We start from the raw sequence: 24,156 nt of genomic DNA on the forward strand, positions 1-24,156 counted from the left end.
GCAGACGGTTCCGGATACCACTCTTCGACCAAACTGGTGGAGATCGGGAACTTCGTATCGCGTGTGTGTGGGGCGGACGATCTGGAATAGTTGCGTCTGCTGCAACCCCATGGACTTCTGCTTGCTCTCTCGAGATGGTCCCCATCAACCGCTTGGATAGCCCATCATGCCATGAGAGACCCGAACAAGTGATTCTTGCGTACAGATCCTTCGTCCTGTCCATCCTCCAAGCTCTGTAGGCACTTGCGGTTCTCTCTGTACAGCCGTCTGTATGTTTGAACAGACGATCCCCTACCCCTGGGTGGAAAACAAGGAAGAGCCGGTCACCATTTGCCCTGTCGATGCAAACCCTCAGATGGATCTTCCCGCGATGCACAGCCTGTCGCAGTTGTTTCCCAACCAGGCTGTGGCTTTGCAGTGCCACAGGCGCGATGGCGAATGTTCGGTGGGAGCATTTCCCATCATTCGTAATTTACCCCAGGTTCGCCTATTTGCCGAATCAATAGGCCGGCTCTGGTGTAAGTTTTGTTATAATGTGTAATTACCAGCCCACATTTCGAGGCTGTGAAGGACCCGAAGATAGGGATTACCCCTTGGCTTACGTCTATTCTTAGCAGGTGGTGGGCAGTCCCCCCACGAGACCCAGGCCAGCATCTTGATAGACGGGTTTCGAACACGAGGAAGGGAACGATCGTCGCTAAAACAAGCTTTTCTCCGGATGTAAGTAAGTGGGCGCAAACGGAGCGATGGGCCCCTAATTTGTTGACCATACGTCATTGGAGCATGCGCCGAGCAGGAGGGACCGGACAAGGGACAAGATGCAAATGATCACGCATGCAGATTGGCAAGAATGCAGAACTTGGAGCAGGTCTGCGGAGAATGGTATCGCAATATCTTCTGCAGAGAACTGATAAGCGCCATCGCCGTCGTAGTCGTCGTGGCGCGAGTTTTGATATGTGCTACATCTCCGTTTATAACTGACACGCGAATGTCCCCAAACCTAATCACCATCGAGGAGTCAGAAGGGTCCCATAAGTTACTGGATAACACGGTCTTTGTGGTTCGTTGCATTCGCTGCGGTTTTGTTGCTACCAGATTACACTATGTACGTATGCCACCGAACACAACACGAGCCGAAACCGTGTTGAAAATGATCTGGGTGCCCTTTTCGAGTGTATCAAAGCTTTTGATATTCCAGTTTGCCCTCGAGCTTCTTCGCTTCCGCCAATTTGCGAACGGCCTTGTTGAAGTCATCCTGGTTGATGGCATCTCTGCCAGCCTTGATAGCGAACAAACCCCTGAGCACGACAATTAGCAACCGTAGGAGAGTGCTCTTCCAAAGAAATCCCAACAACTTACGCTTCCGTCACCACATTCCGCAGATCAGCGCCATTGAACCCGTCGCTCATCTTTACGATGCTCTCAAAGTCGATCTCACCTTCCTTTGCCACACTGGCAGAGTGGATCTTGAGAATCTCAAGTCTCCCAACCTCGTTCGGCAAGGGAATCTCGATCTTGCGATCTAAACGACCAGCACGCAACAGCGCCGGGTCAAGCGTATCAGGCCGGTTTGTGGCCATGATAATCTTCGTCTTGCCCAAGTAGTCGAAGCCGTCGAGCTGGTTGAGCAGCTCCATTAGAGTACGCTGAATCTCGCGGTCTGCGCTGGTGCCTTCACTGAAGCGACGGCCGCCAATGGCATCGATCTCGTCCATGAAGATGATGCACGGTTCATGTTCCTTGGCATAGCCGAACATCTCGCGGATCAACCGCGCCGATTCGCCAATGTACTTATCAACAATTGCAGACGAAACAACTATTTAGCGGCGGCGTGACTATTAGCAAATCGGAGTCTAGGGTTCAAGGGAAGGAGCACAGACATCAGAGACGTACCCTTGAGGAAGTTTGTTTCTAAGCTGCTAGCCACAGCCCTCGCAAGCAGGGTCTTGCCGGTGCCTGGTGGGCCATAGAGGAGAACACCCTTCGGCGGCTTGATGCCAACTCTCTGGAACAGTTCTGGGTTCTTGAGCGGAAGCTCAATCACCTCTCTCAACTCCCGGATCTGGTCGTTCAGGCCGCCGATTCCAGCGAAGCTAACCTGGCCGGGGTCCTCGAGCGACATGTTGTAGACAAGCGGATCAACCTCGCGCGGCAGCATCCGCATGATGGTAAGAGTCGTCATATCGAGGGCTACACGTGTCCCTTGCTTCAGCTTGGACTTGTCGACCTTTGACCGGCACCCCACAACGTAGCGCGGGCCGGAAGAGGCCTTGACGATAACTGTCGGAAAATTGATGTCAGTAGCTGTGGCGGCAATCGGCTTCTGAAAGCGGGGGGGCAAGCGCACATCTCTCATCGTCAAGCTGCTTCAGCACTTCGCCGACAATCTGACCAACACTTTGTAACGCCTTGATGTTTTCTTCCGTCCTGTCGTACTCCTTCTGTAGCTCCTTTATCTCCAGACGCAGGTTCTTTAGTTTGGTTTCCCACTCTCGGGACTCGATTAACTTCTTTTTAAACTCGGCGAGGGCGTGCTCGCGCTCCTGGTCCGATGACATGGTAGCTGGTTGGAAGTCTAAATCGAGAACTCGGGAGTGGCAGCAAGCCTCGATAGTCTGACGTTCAATCTCCGTGGAAAGGAGCGCAAGCTTGGTCGTGGTGGTGGAGATATTATGACAGGCGAGCCTGGTCGTAGCTAGACGCTGTCAAGGCTGGTCAGATTGGTTGGCGATGGCACTTCAGCTGTAACGTGTAGCGGATGTAATGCAGCCCAGTGGTTGAGCTTACCCAAGCATCTGCTGCCTTAACAAAGTGGGCCCTCCAATTCCTTGGCATACGTGAGCTAGTTGCCTCTAAATTCAGGCAACAAGGCTTGAGCAAGGCTGACCAAAGTCGCCAAGCAACAACCAAAAGCACCTTTGATTCTTGAAGCTTTACCATACTTGGGTCTTTCTTCTGTATTATCATAAACACAGTGGGCTTGTTTTCTCTGTCATGGTTTTTGTTGTTTTGAGCTAATAGTACAGTTCGATGTGACCATATTCTACTTGTTGCTCCTCTTGACAACCACCTCGAGTAGCACGTTTGTGAGTGAAGTCAGTTCTCAAAAATCTATACACCCTTGCGCAGAACACAGACATCCTGAGTGAAGTTTATCTACCTATCCGTCATAAAGGAACTTGAGTGGTGATGTGTGGAGCCCACGGTTGTAAATGCTGGTGATATCTGCTGCAAGTACTGCCCCCAAACACCTGGTTCCTACCCAGCTGAGACTACTACAGCAGTTGGATTTGGACTGGATTTTCAAGCAGAGTTAATTAGAGGAATAGACTTATGTATGATTACAGTATCACATCACTAGGGTCCGTTGCTGAATCCGAGTTCACAACGATAAATTCCCCCCTGTCAATTGAAGCTTCATTCTGAATAGATCAATCAAATCAATACCTACCTATGATGCATCGATTTCCTCGCTGTGTGAATTGATGGCATTAAAAGTGTGTTGGATGAATGGCAAGTACGTGCGTAAGTCAAAAGTTGAATCATCCAACCAAAATTCTTGTCGCTAGGTAGATATGAACCTGTAAATAAGGTGCACATTACTTGCATATCATCCTTTCCCAACGCATATTGGAAACTAGATAGGTATTATTCTTTTCTCCACCCAACTCTTTTTCCTGTTTGGACTTCTCCATTGTGCTGTCCCTAGTTTTTCGTTTCCTTACCACCATTTGTTAGTTGCACCACAATATATTTATGGCTCTCCGATTACGAAGCAGGGCTAACCAAGGGCTAAGCATAGCCCAAAGATTGGAATTTTGATATTTAAAAGTCCCGAAATCTCTTCAAATTCTTTGGCAAAACAGCGCTTCTAGCTTATGCTCGACCTTCTTGATGAAATCTTACAAATGACAAACAAACCGTCAGTAGATGCACAAGTCCTTGACCCATCCGACTCCCAATAAACCCGGTGTGTGCTGTACAGAGAATGACACAAATGCTGACCACCCAACCGTTCTTTGAAACCTCAAACCCATTTTAACCCGAGTCAATCTACTGGCCATTCACAGCACCATCAGCCTTTGACGCATTCTCTCCGTTGGCCTTATCCCCGTTCTCCTGAACTTTAAGCCCAGCCATAGATGTCGATAAACCACTAAAAGGGCAGACGCTGCCAGCAGCGGCAGCTCTCTGGCCTGGGCAACCAGTGGCCGTGTCGTCACTACTGCTGCTCTCCGAGAGGCTCAACTCCTCCTCGGGAGATAGGACCTTCTTGCCATGCAGATAACCCTCCTTCTCAACAATCGCCTCATAGTCCACTCCCTCGGTGTACTCTTCGCCGTCGTGGACATACCACTTGGCAAAGAGGTCGTTCTGGATCCAGATGACCTTGCCAAGGGCCTTAATGATGGCAATCTTGCGGGCGATGTGGAGACGCGGGTGCGACAAAATAGCCTCGGTCAACACGTCCTGAATAACTGCCAGAGTAGCACCAACATGAATATATTCGATATGCAGCGGGTGTGCGCGACCAATACCGGTATGCATCATGCCAACTTTGTCAAGGTACTCCCAAAACTCCATCTGAGTCGGGTCCGAGCACAGCTTCTTAAGATAGGCGCGGAGGAACGACTTGCGGTGCAGAATCTGGGGAGAGGACTCGTCGGGCTGCTCGTCAACAGGTCCCTCGAAGGCCGTGCTCCGGGTCGTGAAGGCGCGCGCGGTAATATCATACTGCAAAAGCTTGCGGTATACAATATTGACCACAGCGGGAATCAGCGCCTGGATGTACTTGGCGCCGCTCTTGAGAGCTTCAATGTCGTCTGGAGGTGTCCTGATTAGCCTTTTGTTAAGACTTGGTGGGGTCCAAAAGACGGGCTGACTTACTGGTCCCAAAATCAAGGAAAGAGTGCAGGTAGCGAATGCGTGCCTCCAAGTTGGTGTAGAGCTCCTTGCGGTCGACGTGCTGCATCGGCCGTGTCCTTGCCGTCGACATCTTGACTTATTGTGTTTTTTGATTATTTTTTTTTTTTTGCTTGCTGAGAAGGAGGGTTTATCGAGTGTCGAAGGTAAAAGACGCAGGAGCTGGAAGCACGAGAAGTTTGGGTGGGGCAGACTCGGACGGCGGGGTTCAGGGTGCGAGGGGCTTTTTGAACCAACGCCTAAAAGGCCAAACTAGAAATAGATCAAATGGGAATCATGGGAATCATGGAATTCATGGCGAGAGACAGAGGATTTTTTAGACTTTTTGAAGGATTGTCAAGATGGTGTCTGGTCGACGTGATGGCAGTAGCATGGTGTGAGCGTGACAAATGAAGTGGTGGTGGCCTGATCCGGGAACAAGATCGAACCATCCCGAGCCGGGCCCGCGCCTGCATCTGTGATTGGCTGAAAGCATGTTGGCGCAGCCGCATCGGGAAAGAGGCAAAACCGGTTTTCCCCATGGCCGCATGGCCGACCAGCCGCTTCCTCCACCTTGCAACGGGCTGACTTTTGCATGAAAGTAGATTGGCAGGCTGCTCAGCCCATCTTCCTATTCTCCCCGACCGGCACCAAAAAATTCAAATGATGCCGCGTGTTAGGTAACTTCCGTCTTCTTTCGACCATGCCACATTTCCGTTGTCTTCAAAGTCGCATTTTTCGTGCTAACGACTATGCGAAAATGCCATTCTGAAACTCCTGATCAATGCTCCGTTCGGGCCCTTCCGACTGCGAAGTCACCCGTTTGCTCGGGGAGTTTTGGAAATACACAATATCGAAACGTCTTTGCTGACGTCATGTTGGCTTTCGGCGGGCACTTTGAGCCAGGGGACGAGGATCGGATGCGACTACGGGTGGTGCCTAGGACAGCTGAAGCCCTGGGCTTGTGGAGCAGAGGTGGAAGTGGGGGCGAGGCTTCTCAAAAAGGAGGGGTTACAACTTCAGGTGAGGGGCATCGCAAATTGCGAGATAAAAGTGCAGATCTGCCTAGAATGATAAGCTTCTTGTGGCCTTTTCACCCTCTCTCTACAGTTAGTAGACTCAATCGTTTCACAGAGACATTGGATCGCCGTTCTGGACCCTAGCCCAGTTGACGACGTTTGTTGACTATTGCCAGAAGTGAACTCTGAATAGAATGTGATCTGTTGTTACATGCTTCTATGGGAATCATAAGTTTGGTGTTGACCGAGCTGTAGAGGCCCAACAAGGAATTTTTGGATCTTGAGAGGTCTTTCGAATTTTATGGATGCCAACATTCTTTCATAGAGCTCCTAGGATCATGAAAGCTTGTTGCTGACTCGAGTGGTAAGAGTTTACTCTTCAGAGTGCCTACTTAACATTCCATATCGTCAAAGGCAAAACAACCTTAGCTGAAAATGATAACCTTTTTTGGAAGTGCACAATCCTCACCATCCCTAGGTTAATACAGGTGAGATTTCTTTTGAAGTGTATCTGTCCATCGTAAGAGGGTCTTGTACACGAACATGACTTTAGTAAGTTTGACAGATGACTATCTGTTTTGGTATTAGGACCGCGAGCTATCCATCATGTCTTCTCTCAACAAAGGCCGCGACAACTTGGGAAGTCATACCATCTCTGAGAATCGCGAGATGTCTCCACGGATCATCGGCTATCAAACTAGTGGCCTAGCTGTCTGTATGTGGATATGGGGATTCTCCACGAATTCAGAGATTGAGAGCCAATGGCTGAATTCCCACTTCCTATCTCTTGTGGCTGAGTTGACTCGTCTTGCGGCTGGATGGATGTTCTATCACCACACCACGAGCTGAGGTCGTCTCAGCAGGCATTTTCCGATTCATTCCACTCGAGTTCAACCCAGCGCACGGATAGACTTGGTGTTATCAGCTGGGGTAGATGGCTCTGTTATGATGTTCCATCCCTCAAGCCAGGCTTTAAAGCATGCAGGTGCACCGTATTTCTCCCTGTTACTCGCTTTCTTTCGTCCAGAGCAAACAAGTCAACTTAAGTCCGCCGAGGACGGTCGGACTGGATGTCGTCATTGGCACACCCTTCAAATGACACTCATCCAATCCACAATGCTTATCAGATCCCTAGGCGCTCACTAGTCTACGTTGTCTATGACTGCCGAGCAAGCAAACACTTAACTCAAGCGTCAGGACAGTAACGGCCCATCATGGAGATGAGGGCCATGAGCCCTGAAGTTTATCACCCAAAGACACTTCTACCAGCACTCCATCCAGTCGAATAGGAAAGGGCTAGGGATTTCGCTCCGAGCCATCCGATGACATAGCTGAAGTTCCAGCCACTCGGGTACGGTACCAATGCGATGGTTTATATGCATAATGACAGAATCTGCCCCTGAGGTCGTTGCTTAGATCTGGGTAGTGGGGTCTTGATCTCGCGTGTTGCTGTGAGAACAGTCACTGGAGTCATGACTTCTAGGCAGATTTTTGGATAACTTATCAAGATGACTTGGCAGTCACAAGTCATCTACATGCTTCTTGATAGAAAAGTAGTTCAACGCGGTAAATGATGAGCAGTTTCCCAATCAAGTCGCAGACGGCGATTGAACGTCATGTTGAACGATTTTGATGGTGACGAACAATCACAGATACGGTATGTTGTTTGAGACCCAGCAGGGCGGAGAGTGACTCCTAATGGAGGGGCCATGTTGCATGTAGGGTGTAACTGTGAAACCGATGACAAATTTCGTTGACTGCTGCCATGACCGGGGCCGCACCAAATCCCCCCGTTCGGGTAACCTGGCCCAAAACACTGTGTGAGGGGCATGTTCAGTGTCATATGGACGAAGCAAGTGAACACAACGTGGAGGAACAGAACTGAGCGGGTGACAAGCAACCGAGCAAACTATGGCTGTGGGAGCTGAAGCGGTGGTCAGTTGAAAGGTTGGGATGATGGAGCTGTCGCGGGGCAGAAAATCCCTCCCGGCGGGGGACGCGGGCTGTTTTTGGATATTTGCCTTGGGGGTCAATAGAAGTAGTTGGGTATGGTGCCAGGTGAGAGACGCTCTAGGATCGGAAGGGAAACTCTATCACAATAGCCATTGCTGGGAAACGGGAGGGCGCATCGAGCTGAATCAACTCCTGGTTGCAGTGGTTGGGGGTCCCGGGCGGCATTTGAATGTCTGGTGTTTAGATCCAGATGAGCGGCGTCTGGGGCTGCTCTGGATGGGTAGCACACCGACGGGTAATAGTGGCGACAGATCCGGGGCTGAGAACCTGTGGTCAGTGTTTTTTTATATAATGATTTCTGGATCGCATTTTGCGGTCTCGATGTCACCGCTCATCACCGTTGCTGACGCTTTTTCCCGCAGGAAGGTTTCTGACCATTTGGACGCATGCGATTTGCTCGGAAAAAGGCGGCCGTTGTGGACGGCGCCGGCCTGCAGGAAGGAAAACAGTGGTAGGCCTGCGATGTTTCAGCAGGCCGCGATAAGCAGGCCGCTTACTTGATGGCGTTTGGAGAACAGTATCACAAGGAGCTCCAGACTGGTCGCAGGCAGACCACTGGCTCGGGTTCGCTAAGGGCCGGCGATGGCAAACCCCTGCTGATCCCATATGGATAGATCTGGCGCAGGCAAATTCTGGGCCTTGCGTTGCCTTGCTGGGCACGAGGTGACCGGCTGGCGAGCGGCTGGCGAGCGCTGCGAGCCGATCTGGGAGCCGGAGAGCAGCGGAGTGCTGCGGTCGTTCGTGCATCTTCCGTCTGCATTCTGTGAATAAAGCATGGCAATGAACCAATAGGAGACCGCCGATAAGGCTGTGTCGCCCCCGCGCGGGCCCCGCGGGGCTGTGGGCAGCGCACCTGCGTTGGAGTGGGCAGGCCTGGCAGAGGTGGACCACGGCACCGTTTTGGCATGTTCGACGCTTCTGGCCTCGTGGTTTCTGAGAAATCGTTTTGTATCAATGTATTGTTGTATCAGCTCCTGTTCGTCCCAAGTCGACGGCTTAAGATAAGGAGCGATGGCCGTATCTCGCCTGCTCCTACGCCGCTATCGGTCACAGGTCTAAAAAGGCCGCGAACCCTCCTCGACCGCAGCGCCCTCTCTGCTCCAAGTGTCACCGTCAACTTCTCTCGTCCATTAACAACAGTCTGCTTCTTGCTCGTCCACCTCCAGGTCGGATTCAGCACCTAGTATTCGTACTCAACCAGTCTTGCACCCGTCTCCGAGTCCCAGGGACCAGACAGCAGCAACAATGGTGCGTACCCCACTGTCAGCCTGCTTGCCGAGTACTGCTGAGTGCTCATCCCTGTCCCTCCCCTTGAACCCCCCCCTCCTCAGCAGTCGACACAAACCCATTGCGCGTGGTTTTTGGTATACTGACAGGCGTTGTGACGCAGGCTTCCTCGAGCTTCACCTCGAACGCCCCCAACGTAGGGACATCCCATATTCATCAATCGACGTGTTTGTCACCAGCAGCATGCACTAACTCCCCGAGCAGCTCCAGAAGTACCTGGACCTCGACCAGAACGGCAAGATTATCGCCGAGTACATCTGGTTCGTCTGCCCTGCTACAAAGAGATGGGATGGGATGAAAAAGGAGATGAGAGCAATGACTGACGACGTTGCTCAGGATCGACTCTGAGGGCCAGACCCGCTCCAAGGCGAGGGTGAGTGAGCTCCAACATCCCGCAATTTCGTCCGATCTTTATCGTCAGCGCCAATTGGCGAATTCACTGTTCTCATTCCACAATCCACAGCCCACAATCACATCAACCCTGCTCCCAGCCCCATGGGTGATGAGCTGAGACTGACGTACTCCACCTCGACAGACCCTACCTGAGAAGGAGGGCGGTTACAAGCCTGAGGACCTCCCTACCTGGAACTTCGACGGCTCGTCGACTGGGCAGGCTCCTGGTGACAACTCTGATGTCTACCTGAAGCCCGTCGCCGTCTTTCCGGACCCGTTCCGTCGGGGCAAGAATATCCTTGTCCTCGCTGAATGCTGGGATGCTGATGGCACTCCCAACAAGTATAACCACCGCCACGAGACCGTCAAGCTCATGGAGGCTCATGCCGAGCATGAGCCGTGGTTCGGTCTGGAGCAGGAGTACACTATGCTCGACCTGAACGATCGTCCATATGGCTGGTAAGCGGTTCTCTGCGTCTTTTATTACTCTAAATAGCCATTAACAGCTCCTTCACAGGCCGCCGAATGGCTACCCCGCTCCTCAGGGCCCCTACTACTGCGGTGTCGGTGCCGGCAAGGTTGTGCAGCGCGATATTGTTGAGGCTCACTACCGTGCTTGCCTGTATGCCGGCATCAAGATCTCCGGTATTAACGCTGAGGTCATGCCCGCCCAGTGGGAGTTCCAGGTCGGCCCTTGCGTGGGCATTGAGAGTAAGCCAAACCCAGCTAGGTCCTGCAATGTTTCACAGAAACTAACCATTAATAGTGGGCGATCAACTCTGGGTTGCTCGTTACCTGCTGCACCGCATTGCTGAGGAGTTCGGCGTCAAGATCTCTGTTCACCCTAAGCCAATCCCTGGCGACTGGAATGGCGCTGGTCTCCACACCAACTTCTCAACCAAGGAGATGCGTGACCCCGAGGTAATTACTTCCCTAACTCTGGACCAATATCAATAGGCAGTGTCTGACTTTCTTTGTAGAATGGCATGAAGGCCATTGAGGCTGCCATTCAGAAGCTTGGCACTCGCCACGCCGAGCACATTGCTGTCTACGGCGAGGAGAACGAGAAGCGCCTCACCGGCAAGCACGAGACTGGCCGCATCGACCAATTCACCTACGGCGTTGCCAACCGTGGCTCTTCGATCCGTATCCCGCGTGAGGTCGCTGCCAAGGGCTACGGCTACTTCGAGGACCGCCGGCCGGCGTCCAACGCCGACCCCTACCAAATCACTGGTATCATCATGGAGACGTAAGTCGGAATCCTGACGTAGAATCATCGTCGACGAGACTAACATTGACCTAGTATCTTCGGCGCTGTTTAAATACCCTTTGGTTTTGGCTTGGATGTGTTTTGGTAAAGGGATTATTCTTGTTCACTATACTTAGTACTTGGTATCAGGTTACCCCGGTAGCGAGGCTTGCGTTTGTTTTGGGTTTTGTGATGACCAGGGATGGTGGACCGGAGCCTCCCATCAATATAACAATTATGACAAAGATCCTGAGTGATATAGTATCCGAATGTGATGTTGACCAGCCCTTCCAGCTATGTTATATTCCCAAAAAAGAAGGTTGCATTGCTGGGAGACATCCCCACTGCCGGACGTTCTGTCGGCATGACTCACCTAAACCTTTGGAGGATAAAAGGAAAACAACTCTCGACATTATTGTATGGGCTCACGGAAACCGAAACGCCATGTCGATGAAGCCTGCTGTGTTGGTTACTGGCTCCTCTGGACATCTGGGCAAGGCCCTGATGTTATCTCTCCCCGAGCTGGGCTATAACCCGATCGGTATCGATATCAACTCCAGCAACACAACTACTCATATAGGCTCCATCACGGACCCCAGCTTCCTCTCCAACGTTTTCTCATCTTACAATATCGCCCACGTCATACACGCGGCTACTCTGCACAAGCCCCATATCTGCTCTCACTCCAAAGCCGAGTTCGTCCAGACCAACATCGCTGGCACACTAGCTTTGCTGGAGGTAGCTTCATCCTCTCCCAATCCCTCTTCCCCTGTTAAGTCCTTCATTTATATCTCCACAACCTCGGCTTTCGGTACATCTCTCAGCCCTCCCGAAGGTAGTCCCGCGGCCTGGATCAACGACGACACCCCAACCACGTCCCACAAAAACATCTACGGCCTGACTAAGTCTACCGCAGAGGACCTATGCCAGCTCATTGCCAAGGAGAAGGGCCTACCGACCGTTGTGCTGCGCACCAGTCGGTTCTTCCCCGAAGAAGATGATGACGAGGCTCGCAGGGCTGAGGTACCGGATGAAGAGAACCTGAAGGTGCTGGAGCTGGCGTACAGGCGGGTTGATGTGGCGGATGTAGTGAGCGCGTGTGTTTGCGCGATGGAGAGGTGTGCTGAGGGCACGATCAGGTGGGGAAAGTTTATCGTAAGCGCACCGACGCCGTTTGGGAGGGAGGACTTGGATGCTCTCAGTAAGGATGCGGAGGGGGTGCTCAGGGGGTTGAGGGTTGGGGTGGGGGTTAAGGTTGGGGAGGTGTTTGATTTGAAAAGGTGGAAGTTTTTGAGAAGGATCGATAGGGTGTATGATTCATCTAGGGCTATAAGGGAGTTGGGATGGAGGCCGGAGTACACGTTTGAGAGGGCGGTTGAGAAAGTTGCTAAAGGAGAGGAGTGGAAGAGCGAGTTAACGAGGAGAATTGGCCGATTGGGCTATCATGCTGTGTCGGTTGGCGTTTACACAAAGAGGGACGACAAGGAGGGGGGCAGCGGGCAGCATGGCGCCCCTCTGGCTTGATGTGGCTTCATAGGGCTGACCAGTGACTCAAAACGCTGATGCGTTAACCTCCGATTCACTCCAGTCCCTGGAATCTAACTCCTTGAGTTGAAGACTTGCATTAGGCGAACTCGCATCGCCTTCGGAGCGGACACAGGCAAAGAATTCGGATTGGTCCTTGCCCTAGGGCTGGAGAGAAAATCTTGACCATCCTCCACATGCGGGCGGTTGCTGTCTCGCTGATGCGTAGAAGATCGAGTCTTGGTTGCCGGAAGTCCTTGTCAGCCGCACTCCACCAGAACAGTATCCCGATGGCCACCTGGAACCGCACAAAACGCCAAATGCAGCAATGCCAAGTAGCTTTGCTTGCTACAAAGTATTCTGATGATTTGAAATCCTGGGACATAGCCCGCTTGCCACACATTCCTGGTTGGAGAAGGCTGGGAGGATATGAAATGAGGTTGGCCAGGGCGTCGCATATTCATCGGGTTGCTCTAGCCTGAGGGCAGTTCAAGGGCCTCTTCTACTTCTTGCTGGGGAGAATAGAGAGGGATCGATATCCACATGTTTTCGCTTTCTTCAACTGTTCAACAATCGTCTTTATATTGCTTTGGATCGCGACCAGGTTTGTTTGATTCTCTTTCGCTACGACCTTCCGAGGACTGCTGCCATCACTGCCACATTTTAAATTTGCTCTTCCATGCTCCAATATAACTCTCATCATGGCTCCTCCTTCGAATAGAAAATCAGTGCGTTGGCAACGCTTAAAGGGGGTAGATGTGTCGAGTACGTAAAGTCATTATTCTATGATGAAACGCTGCTTCACGTTGCTAACAACAATCAGAAAAGGGAAATCCAACTCCAAGACCATTACTCTCCCGCATATACGGAATGCTAGTGGTTCTGATCATTACACTTGCTCTCCTCGGCGTCGTCATATGGCTTCGAAGTACACCTCCATATGGTTCCGAGCCATCTTCACTTCCACAGACAACAGTGACGTTGAAGCAACGAGGGGACAAGACAACAGGCTTGTCGGTTACTGCGACAGTTGAAGCTCGTCCTACTCATACCTACGATGAACTGAAAGAAAGGCGCCAATTGACTTTCGGGCTTCCTATATCAGTTATTGGTTCAGCCCCATTGTTGTGCCGTTGGATACCCACGACTATCTCTTGGTGCAAAGAAGTAGCAAGAGACCTCCATGACCGAAATTTGGTATGCTTTACAAGCGTGTCTGTCACAACAGTTTGCCTTGATCCTCCATCGGTTCCTCCTGTAACCTTGACGACCTCCACCACAATAACTCCACCTCCATTGCCGCCGATATCTTTCAAACATCCTGCGGATTGCAAGACAACCACAGTGGACTGTCAGCGAATCTTAAAAGGCAGAGACCTACAAGCTCGGCAACTGGTATGTTATACATCCACCTTCTCAATCTCTGGCTGCACCCCCTCCATACCGGTCACAACTGCGTCGACTTCATCAATCCCCATCACACGTCCCACATCCTCTACCTCTAGAGGGCATCAATCTTGCATGACAAGCACTGTGATTTGCGATTTTATAGCAAGGGGTTTGCAAGAGCGTCAGCAAGTCTGTTGGACTAGTTCAATTCCAATCCCTAACTGCAGTACCTCCGGTTCTGCCACAAAAACTCTCTCAGTATCCATAACACCACCACCGTCAATCTCTTCAGTACCAGATCCCTGTATTACAAGCACAGTTAGTTGTCAAATTATCAAGGAAAGAGAGATACAGAAGCGCCAGCAAGTCTGTTTTACCAGTCTCTATACGATTCCCAACTGCCCTGCTACTTCGACATCTATTCCAATAACCTCCTTGCACAGAATCAGCTCAACTACTACCAAACCATTCAGCGCTACCAATTCATCGACGTCTCTTGTCCCGTCAAGCACGTCCACAACTATCTCAACAACATGGTCCTTAACATCCAGCGTGTCCCCTTCGAACCTTTTCACCCCAACCTTTGTTCCATCTATCGTTACGAGCTCGACGCTGCTACCTTCTTCCCACTCCAGCAACTCCAGCTCTTTTGTCTGGTCAACCTCTAGCGACACAACGAGCAATTCATCTGTTGTGTCAATGACATCGACAGAGACCTTGTCATCTTCCACATCCCAGATCTTTTCCGCCACGTCCTCAATATCGTCTACAATAACTGTCATCTCTCAAACATTTACATCACTTAGTATCAGCACAGAAATAACAGCCTCAATTCTGTTTCCTACCTCAGTTGGGAGCACATCTAGCGAGTCGCAGACCTTTACTGAAACCTCTACTGAAACCTCAGTATTCACCCAATCGTTGCCTGCAACTTCATCACAGTCATCAACGAGTTCTTTATCCTCTTCCAGCACATCGTATACATCTTCGACAAGATCTTCGATCCTCATGAGCTCGATGATTGCTTCATCAATGAACTCTTTGACGTCACTTGTTGAATCATCCACTTCGGCGATCTCAAGCTCATCCGCAGAATCAAAATTCTTGACGGTGTCTTCCAATTCTCGCGCTCCTTCAAACATGTTTCCATTATCTCCCATGACAACAGGCTTTACTTCCTCCATCTCCGCGGAAAGCTCAACCCTTATGCTCACCCAGTCCACAGCCTCAACAAACTTCCTCCAAGTCTTCATCGGTGAGAGCACACTTTCGACGCTTTCCGCAAATTCCTTTTCATTAGAGACCGCAACACTTTTGTCCACTGCAGCATCAGGCCCAAGCTTTATGATTCCAGCAATCTCCGAGACATCAAATCGACAGATCTCTACTGACTTTTTGACAATGACGCTCATAAGTCTCACAGAACCATCATCCGCAGTGCCAACAATCCCCAATATTCTTACGTCAAGAGAGTCTCCAATATCAGAAATCCTGACGAATTATCAATTCTTTGACCCAAATGCCTGCTGTCGCGCAAACGTCCGCTCAGCCACCTAGTCAAGAACCTTCTACAATGCCAGCCCCGCCGGCAAGCTCTGAGCTCTCACGCAGCTCAAGTGCAGCACCTACCACGGAAGCGCCATCAACTGCCAGCCAAACAGAGACGCCCACAGCAAATGCCTTCTCAAGCACGGGTCCTCCTCTCCCTACAGCTAGTGATGATAGCCCGCAGTCTGACATCAAGCTCTGGCTCGATTGGGACGTCAAGCACACCATCGTGGGCAACTATGTACCTATGGTCGTGGCAAGGGGTTTCGTGGTTCTGATGAATCCGTTCTATAATCAAATGATTACCTGGGAGCCAGTACGTCAGATGCTTGGGGATGGGGCTTCGGGGGCACTGTTGGCTGGAGCATACTTTGGCGCAGCCCATATCGGACTTATCACAGCCAATCTGGGCTCTGTGTTTGTTGCTGCTGGAACATATGTTGATACCGGGTATTGTGAAACTGGACCGGGTACTTGCGAGCCAAAGGTGAACATCAAGCCGTGGGCCTACAATGTCGTAATCACGGCGCTTGGGATCCAGGTTCTTGTAGTTGCACAGGCTGCAGCAAAGTGGTTCCAGAGGCCTGGAAGGGTATCAGCAGACCCCACCACTGTCGCCGGGGTGGTAGCAGTGACAGGACATCCTGCGGTCGAAAGGATGTTTGCCTCGTTTCCTTCAGACATTACAGAGAAGCAGCTTCAAGAAGCTCTGAAGGACTACAAGTTCAGGTTGGGCACATTTACTACGGAGGTTGGAACGACGAAGTATGGCATTATGCCGGTGTCTCAGGAAGAGATCGAAGCATCGCGTCAGAAACAGGGGTTCTTCGCGAAGCTTGGTGTATTCACTGCATTTCTCTCAGAAAGGCTGGCGATCCTGGGGAAGTTCAAGGTCAATACACTAATCGTCGATATCTTGTTTGGGGCTTACCTCCTTGGTCTCCTTGCACTCTGTGTGGTGGCTCTGGCCAAGATTGACGAGCCGAAGTCGATGTTTCCTGACAATCCAATCGCGATGAGGATCGTATTTAGCATTTTGGGCATTATAGTCACAATGTATTGGACAAAAGTGTTTGAAGGTACGTGAACCTCACTTTCCTCACTGTCAACTACAAGGCTAACGTCACTTTGCCCACTGCAGACACTCAAGCGATGTCACCATTCTCGCTCCTGTCGTCAGGCCCATCCTCTCCACACCGCACCATTCTGCTCGCCCGCCATACCAGTCCTATTTGCTCTATTATTCCTTTCCTCCGCCGTGGCCACTTCCCTGCTGCAGCAGTTGCTTTTACAGCCCTAATGGCTGAGATCCTGATTATCTTCCTCGCCGCTCTACCCTACCGGCCTGAAGGGCAGCTGCGAACCGAGTATCACGTCTGCGCAATCGTGTCCGCAATAATCCTTACTTTCATGATCGCGCAGCTCGCCGGTATCGCGATCACATGGCGCAAGACAACCTTGCCCCACATGCCGAGGAAACCGAACACGATCGCGGCGGTCTTGACATACATCTCGCAAACCAGGATGGCCAGAAGGTTTGATGTGTTGGATGGGCTGTCAAGTAAGGAACGAGATAGGACGATTAAAGGATGGGGACAGAAGTACATGTATGGTTGGCGCAGGGAGGAGGTGGTACAACCAGACGGGAGGAGAGGTTGGAGAGGTAGATGGGTAGTGGATGAAACCGAGGGTGAAGGAGAGGCTAAGGCATTCCTATCCGGACCCCAGAAGGACAGAACTGATTGATATTAAATGTCTATCTTTTGTTTGCATTATACTCTAGGTTAAGGTTAACATCATTGGTGTTCAGGCTTGGATAAGGGGCGGAGGACTAGACTGGCTCGAGTGACCAGCCGGTGAGCCGAGCTCGTCAGACATTTAGACAGGTGCATCGTCGGGTTAAGGTCGAAGATCCCAGACTGTATCTTCCCCATGAGATTACTTATTACAAGTGAAGCGGTTCAACTTGATCCACGAAAAAAGAACAGGGACGGCCATGGCCACGTCCTGGTAGGCCCCTGAATGGTTGCTGCGGCAACTCTCAGGGGTAAATCAACAGCAACAGCACTGGTAGCCGGAACAATCTCACTATCCAATGAAGTCATTTAAACGCAAAGGTAAGAATACTGATATAACAGCCTTTCTCCTCAGAATTGTACAGAAGTGAACAAATGCTACTCCAATGACGTAGGACAATCATCTAAAGTGAGAAACACAATCGCTTGGTTCTAAATGGCCACAGCATTCCAATTCTGCGTGCCGTTTTCGCAAATGTTGGCTATCGGTTTCCCCCCCCCAATCCTCGAAATGACTTTACTGCCTCGTAACACAGCAACGACCACGTCCCCAGTTCTACCCGCAAATGGCACACTCCCCGTGTACACTCCAGGTGTTCCGCGTCCTGCTGCAGGAAACTCCGTGAATACCCCTGTTTGCTCGTTGTCTCCAATACGCACGGTAATGGTGACTCCGTGATCAGTGTTCAGCAAGGTGGAGAAAAACACATTGTCATCGACCAAGTGCTCCGGCGGCATCACACTCTCACCATGGGCGGCACTACCACCAGATGTACCACCGTTCGGACATGCATAGGCAGGTGTCGTGCGGTAATAGGCATATACATTTTCGTCAACTTGTTGTGGAGCTTTGCCTGTCTTGTAGACCTCGATGTAATAGGGCAAGAACTTCCTCCAGCCATCATGAGTAACACCCTGCGCGTAGTTAATGGGCGCATTCGCCACTTGAAAGAGCCCTAAGGCCTTCTCCGGTATTGGTCCGATGTAATGTGACTCGCCGAAGTCATTCCAGGTTAGAATCTGTACGAAGTCAGGCTGTATCTTAATTACCTGACGCCAACGCCGATCCCAGAGCCCATCGCCCCTCCACATCCAATTCTTTCCGCCAAAGCCCGGCAAATTCGTGTAGAACCACGGGCTGACTGGCATCATGTACACCCTTCTAGCGCCCAATGCAGCGCGGAATGTGTCATCCATATCGGTAGTCATGTTCTCCCGTCCGGACGGCCAGGCCTTGAAGCTAAACAGGCCGTCCACGACACCCCCAGCTAGTTTAACGGCATGGGCTGCGCTAACTGAACTCCAGTCTGGCACAAAAAATGCGTTTGTGGCGGCTTTGATGGCTGGCCAGTCCTCAGCGCACTCGGCGCCTTCAAAGGTGGAGACGAATGGCCGCTTTCCATCATGTTTAAAGTAGGCCGGGTGCCGGGTATATTTTCGAAGAAGCTCAGTAACCGCGTCGCGGGACCAAGGACCTTGGGCTCGGTAGTCGAACGAAAACAGCAGCTTGAAGTTCCCCACAGCAGAGGCAGCTTCGAAGGCAAGATCGAGGGAATGCTCATTTGATGGGTCATGGGCCGCTATGTTGAGTACAAATCCGTCGATTTTGGAAGATTGTGCTATTCGGATGTCGGATACCCAATCCGTGAAATTGAACGTTCGGAGGTTCCCGACCTGGATTGGGGTCAGCCGGATATATGTCCGTAAAAGGTTGACTTTGAAGCAAGAGCCTTACAATAACATGGGCGAAGACTTCCTTTATTGCATATATATGCAGAGAAAAAGATATCAGCAAGAATGCTGATAACTTGAACCGGAAGCCGCCCATGATATGAGATCCAGGTTGGTTTTGCTGAGGTCGTGGCGAATCAGTAGCTGGTTGAGCTGCTGATGGTAGATACTGAGAAACGATGCAAATGGCAGATCTCCAGCTTGTGGAAACGTAAAGAAACTTGGTCAGCACAGTCTGCCATTAAGATATAACAACTGTAGCTGCTGGCACATGGGATAAGATAAAAAATGATCACTATGACCAAACATCACGTCCATTCATCAGATCTCTAAAGATATAGCTGTAGGAGAGAAGGTTCCTACATATATGCATACAGCCATATGATCCAGTTCACAACGGACTAGCATGTGTTCCCTGCTAATAATAACCGGAATATGCGGATAGGACTATTGAAAAAGTTCGTTGCAGGGCTTCATTGTTGATGTAGGCCAATGAGCAAAGTCACAGTTAAACGTAAGTGGCAGCTACAATCTGTTAATTAATTACAGATGCAACGCATATTGAAGAAGTATACAGAACCCAGGAATCACTGTTGATTCCATTAGAACGGTCAAGTCGTGTGAACGAAATATTTTGCAACCGGGAAGGTATGAACCAATGCATCGGGCCGTTTCAAAGTACTAGACGGGAGTTGTTTGTCGACCTTAGACGGCAGGCTACGGCTGAAACACATTTGTTGGGAGTCTGGCACTACAGGAAAGTCCTATCCATACGGTAATGGATATATAACGTGTTATATAGCATATCCTTGTGAAAGGGGTCTTTGATAGTAGAGTTAAGCCTAATATTTCAAGAAAAGAAGTTCACGTAGCGCATTCCTTGCGTTTGTGCAAAAGTGAGAAACTTTAGATAATGTTGCAAACAATTGACAAGTTTCTGTCAAAGGCTGTTCAGTGTGCGCGCATCTCTTCTTTCCTTTTGCCTTTCTTCAAGCTTAAATGATTTAGCTAAAAGAAGGGCTGAGAGGACTATGCTGCATGGTGGCAAAAATCCACATGTGGCCTCTCCCATAAGTTATCAAAACATAGGGATATGCGAATCTGGGAACAATGATGTGGCGATAATAATAAATCATAAAATCAAATTGAGATGTAGGGTTATGAGGTACCCCACACATCATCAAGGAATCCGTCATTGATCTTTGATTGTGGTATCAAAACGGATTTTATGATTCACTGCGTCTTGGAATATTGAGGGTTAGGGTCGTGACAGCAGACAAGGCCAGTGCGCCCTTGGTACCATCTTCTGCGCCAATCCCCCGCAATGGGGCTCGTTAATTTCTTCCAAGTTATATGCCTTCAGGTGGCACAAGTGTGTGATTATGAATCCTGTATGCAGAATGATAGAAACGCTTCTAAAACGAATCAAGTGTATGGAGATGAAGGATTAAAAGGGTTAAGTAACTACGTACATAGGTCAATGCTCAACTCTGAACCTGTTGTCGAAACCAACCCTACCTAGTTTACCTCGATCTCGTGCACCACCCCGGCGGAAAAAAGGACCGGCCCGTCCAAGTGGGGCCCGCTTCCTCTGAACCCCCAGACCCGGACGACCGGAGACACCAGCCTAGTTAGTGCTTTTTGGACAACTTTTGTGCAAGTCACTCATTATAGAGATTGCCAGAAGGACACTGACAGGTTTGCGTATTGATACGTGACATGATGTGTTCTATGCAGATGTATATTTTAGAGAACAAAGGTGACAAGCCATTAGGAATAGGGGCACTCAAGTGGTCACACAAATAGTTTTGGTCGTTGCATGAATTACTTGCTTACACCTCTAATGGCTTTACTGAACTTGGTATAAAACAAGAAAATAAAGAGCCTGCTAGATCCTCTAAACCTTCTCAAGTTCGCCCCAATCTGAAGTAAGTGGGCAACCAAGTCACTTAGTCAGTGGCGTGATTAGCGAGGCAGTCGTCGCTCATCGTCATCTTTGTGTCGCGCGATCCCTGGCCCTCGGTACCTAGGCTCGAATAGGAGTGTCGTCGATGATGCCCATGTCTCGGAATATCTAGGGGGTTGGACGTTGGGAAGCCGCCAGAGAAGACAGCCATTCGATCTCTGGCGGCCATCTGGCGCATGAAATTCGCGAGCAGTGGCACAGATCTCTGATTTTGAGTGGTTATACTTAGTCTTGTTTGGCTTTGAGAGTCAAGGACGTGTTTCATGCTGTGTCGACGCGAAGTTTGGGTCAACGATTGACGAAAGTATCTTGGGGGTGTTCTTGTTATAGATTCGCTGCTGCGTCTTTGGGGCAGCCTTGTCGGCGTGTCGATGTCTTAGTGTCGGTGACCGTGTGTCGTTTAAAAAAGGTCATTGGAGAGCATATGCCCTCCAGTTTTGTTGGCGGCGGTGCTCGGGAGTGATACCCTTGTACCGACTGGACGGTGTCGTGTGGTGAGTGGGCTTTGCATCATTTTGTTACAGGTAATATTCGGGCTCATATCGAAGCCACTCGTTCTGCTCATCGGAGGCATGGTGCGTGACTCTTGAAGGTTCGACAGGGATCCAGTGCTTGCCTGCTTTTTGACAAGATGCCATAGACTGCAAAGGGAGATCAGAACATGTTTCTTGTTACATTTTATGGTGGGTGTGCAGGCGTTGGACTCCTTCCGCTTGAAGATCAGAAGGCCAAAATTCTTGAATTTAAAGGCTCTCTCCCTCCTTTGGTCGTGTAGGCAATGTAGTCTTGGCTTCTGGTCTCGTCATACCTGTATTCGCTCTGGCACCTGCTTTGAAGTTCCCATACATTACGGATCATCGGCTTCAGATCAAGAGTATGAGAAGGATTGCCGGTGATATCCATCCAGTTGGAGATAGTACCGTTCATGTTGCGGACAAGTTTCTTCAGCTCATCCATGGCCTCACCAGTTCCATAAGCTGTGCAACCCTCAATGAAAAGACCCAGGGAGTTCTGTAACTCACAAGGGTGAGCAATGGTAGTACTGGAGGCACCATAATTGTCAACGAATCTTCAGGAAACCCGGCTTGGCTCTACTCGCCTAATTAGAAGTCTGGAAGAGCAGAGAAGGACTTCCAATGTGCCCATATATTCCCAAAGTGGACATCATCATGTTGTATGAGTTTGCTACTTGCTGTGTGAATATTCGAGCTTTCTGAGAACTTGATCAATCATGTGCGCAACAGTTTGAACTGGGGGCTTAGCTTCTCCATGGACTCAATGGGAGGAAGCGGATTCGCCAATTTAAACTTTCCGTAGACCATTCCCTTCTTGCCCTAGCCAGACAAGCCGATGTCTCGGGCCTTGACGAACTGGACGCCTTCGCGTTACATGATAAAAGGTCGGATACTTGAAGCTTGGAGTGCCGCATGTGGTTGTAATGGTCTGCAAAATCCGAACTTTGTAAGATCCCATTTAAAGAATAGCATAGTATGCTCCCCTCCCATCTTTGTTGAACGTGGATTATGGAACACCTTAAGCACCAGCCGCTCTCCGCTGTCTACATCTTTGACCAACTAAGCTGCGCAATCAGCCTCAATTTCTTTGTTGCAAACGAAGAGCAGTTGGTGGTTGTCCCATCGGAATATATACGTGTATTTCTCCTCCTGTGCAGTGGTGTGCTTGTTGGAGCCGGGTATTTTGAACTTACCGGAGAAATGGGCGCTGTCTTGGAGGATGCCATCTGGGTTCAGAGAGCTATACTAGTTCAAACATTTACAGTGAGTTCAAGCAAGTCTTCCTCTTTTTACATTCTTAGGTCATCGGATGCAAATCTTGAACCAAGTTCCAACACAAAGCAAATTCTATGTTCAAATTTGCCTGCTCGATCATGCTAGGCAAAAGGGTATCTCAAACAGAGAACAAGGGCCCTCTGGACTTTTCTGATATACAAGATTGTAACAGAGTCATGCGGTTTCTTGAACAAAATGTTTCCAAGCATATTGCCAAAAGTCTTCCACCGCGTAGCACATGTTAACCGAAGGTGTGCCAAGCCAAGTGAATGTCAAGTAGAAGACACTCAAAAGAACAAAAGAAGCAGAGCAGGAAGTTACTGCCTGGGAAGAATACAAGAATGATCTCAATGCATGTGGCTTTGATCACTGGACGCAGAAAGGTTGAATTGCTTGTGTATAAATGGCGTGGTTTGAGTTTTGGTCGGTTTGTTTATTTTGGAGCACTGCTCACATAGTGCTGGCTTGCAGCACTGCTGCTAGGTAGTTACCGGATCTTCCAAGATGAGATGCCTCCCCGATGTCTTTTCGTGTTACATCAACAGCTTCATCTCTTGGGCGAGGAACGGGCCCAGAGATGTCTATTTAGCCCCCAGGAACACAGAACGAGTCGCCCTCAAAGCTCTTGCACGTCAAGCCGGAGCAGCAATCGGCAGTGGTACGACAAAATGTCAAGATAGGATGGCAAGCCTGTGTCGGGTTAGGCAAAAACGGTTCGAGATTACGTTATTTTCGGTTCTAGACATACGTCTTTGCGCTGGAACTCGGCAACGGCATAGTGCTGTCGAGTATGGTGGCGGGGGATGGCAAAACCGGCAACCAGGCCGAGCAAGTAAAAGAGGACAACATAAAAGAGTGAGGTTTTCATGTTGCCCGAGAGGTCAAAGCGCAAAAGAAGGAGTGACAAGAAAAGAAAGCAGCTAAACTGCTGACGAAAGGAACGCTGAAGCTTCAAGCGACAGGCTGGCAGCTTACCAAACTCCAAACCTGAGAGTTGGGTGATGTGCCGGGCCGCACCCGCATTTTAAGGCTTCTGCCGGCATGTGCCGCGGCGACAGTTGTTTGGCTCAAAGTGCAACGGATCACCAAGAGGCGCAGTCGCCGCGGGGCTCAGGATTGTTTTTATCCCAGTCTGAGACTTTGGTTCGACCCAAGAGGCCCCTGGGATGTTTGACATGCTAACAGGATTATTAGGGTCTTAAACTATCAGTTGTTAGTGTGACTAACCTCACCACCGCCGCCGAAGGGTTGCATAAAAGTGTAGGTGTTTCAAGTTAAATTGACGGTTGACGGGGTCTTGGCAGCTAGTACCTATTGGGTTTTTCGATGACAGGATTGCAAGACTTGGCCTCGCTCTATTTGTTCGTCGCATGTTGCTTTCCACCACCTTATCGATAATTGTCCATGCGTCATCGACCCACAGTTCTGTTTGAGAAAGGTTGGAATATCTACAGTCCTCCTCCGGTCTTGTTCCTCCGAATACGAACTGTATTGGGCATGTTCAGTTGTCTACATGTTAGCAAAACTTTGCTTCCTTCCGGTATCCTCT

General features: G+C 50.1%; 7 protein-coding genes across 7 annotated transcripts; 3 read left to right on the forward strand and 4 right to left on the reverse strand.

Moving 5' to 3' along the window:
- Window positions 1-1,177: 1,177 nt before the first annotated feature.
- On the reverse strand, window positions 1,178-2,558 carry CTHT_0003750 (26S protease subunit RPT4 (26S protease subunit SUG2)-like protein; the record flags this gene model as incomplete). The annotated part of the gene is made up of 4 exons (XM_006690857.1): window positions 1,178-1,298; window positions 1,360-1,816; window positions 1,894-2,280; window positions 2,348-2,558. The coding sequence occupies 4 exons, from the start codon at window positions 2,556-2,558 to the stop codon at window positions 1,178-1,180; spliced, it is 1,176 nt and encodes a 391-aa protein (XP_006690920.1).
- Window positions 2,559-4,053: 1,495 nt separating this feature from the next.
- Window positions 4,054-4,996, reverse strand: CTHT_0003760 (uncharacterized protein; the record flags this gene model as incomplete). Its single annotated transcript, XM_006690858.1, has 2 exons — window positions 4,054-4,823; window positions 4,888-4,996. The coding sequence occupies 2 exons, from the start codon at window positions 4,994-4,996 to the stop codon at window positions 4,054-4,056; spliced, it is 879 nt and encodes a 292-aa protein (XP_006690921.1).
- Window positions 4,997-9,179: 4,183 nt separating this feature from the next.
- On the forward strand, window positions 9,180-10,936 carry CTHT_0003770 (glutamine synthetase-like protein; the record flags this gene model as incomplete). Its single annotated transcript, XM_006690859.1, has 9 exons — window positions 9,180-9,182; window positions 9,325-9,357; window positions 9,426-9,481; window positions 9,558-9,594; window positions 9,757-10,073; window positions 10,132-10,325; window positions 10,381-10,535; window positions 10,595-10,863; window positions 10,918-10,936. The coding sequence occupies 9 exons, from the start codon at window positions 9,180-9,182 to the stop codon at window positions 10,934-10,936; spliced, it is 1,083 nt and encodes a 360-aa protein (XP_006690922.1).
- Window positions 10,937-11,307: 371 nt separating this feature from the next.
- CTHT_0003780 (uncharacterized protein) lies at window positions 11,308-12,387 on the forward strand (the record flags this gene model as incomplete). The annotated part of the gene is made up of 1 exon (XM_006690860.1): window positions 11,308-12,387. One exon carries the CDS (start codon window positions 11,308-11,310, stop codon window positions 12,385-12,387), a length of 1,080 nt encoding a protein of 359 aa, XP_006690923.1.
- Window positions 12,388-13,888: 1,501 nt separating this feature from the next.
- On the reverse strand, window positions 13,889-15,029 carry CTHT_0003790 (uncharacterized protein; the record flags this gene model as incomplete). The annotated part of the gene is made up of 4 exons (XM_006690861.1): window positions 13,889-13,918; window positions 14,007-14,078; window positions 14,187-14,558; window positions 14,622-15,029. The coding sequence occupies 4 exons, from the start codon at window positions 15,027-15,029 to the stop codon at window positions 13,889-13,891; spliced, it is 882 nt and encodes a 293-aa protein (XP_006690924.1).
- A 320-nt stretch (window positions 15,030-15,349) lies between these two features.
- CTHT_0003800 (uncharacterized protein) lies at window positions 15,350-17,070 on the forward strand (the record flags this gene model as incomplete). The annotated part of the gene is made up of 2 exons (XM_006690862.1): window positions 15,350-16,403; window positions 16,466-17,070. 2 exons carry the CDS (start codon window positions 15,350-15,352, stop codon window positions 17,068-17,070), a joined length of 1,659 nt encoding a protein of 552 aa, XP_006690925.1.
- A 482-nt stretch (window positions 17,071-17,552) lies between these two features.
- On the reverse strand, window positions 17,553-18,948 carry CTHT_0003810 (alpha-1,3-glucanase-like protein; the record flags this gene model as incomplete). Its single annotated transcript, XM_006690863.1, has 2 exons — window positions 17,553-18,794; window positions 18,856-18,948. 2 exons carry the CDS (start codon window positions 18,946-18,948, stop codon window positions 17,553-17,555), a joined length of 1,335 nt encoding a protein of 444 aa, XP_006690926.1.
- Window positions 18,949-24,156: the final 5,208 nt, after the last annotated feature.

This window comes from Thermochaetoides thermophila (assembly GCF_000221225.1).
Source record: "Thermochaetoides thermophila DSM 1495 unplaced genomic scaffold scf7180000011806, whole genome shotgun sequence".
In the NCBI taxonomy this organism is placed as follows: Eukaryota; Fungi; Ascomycota; class Sordariomycetes; order Sordariales; family Chaetomiaceae; genus Thermochaetoides; species Thermochaetoides thermophila.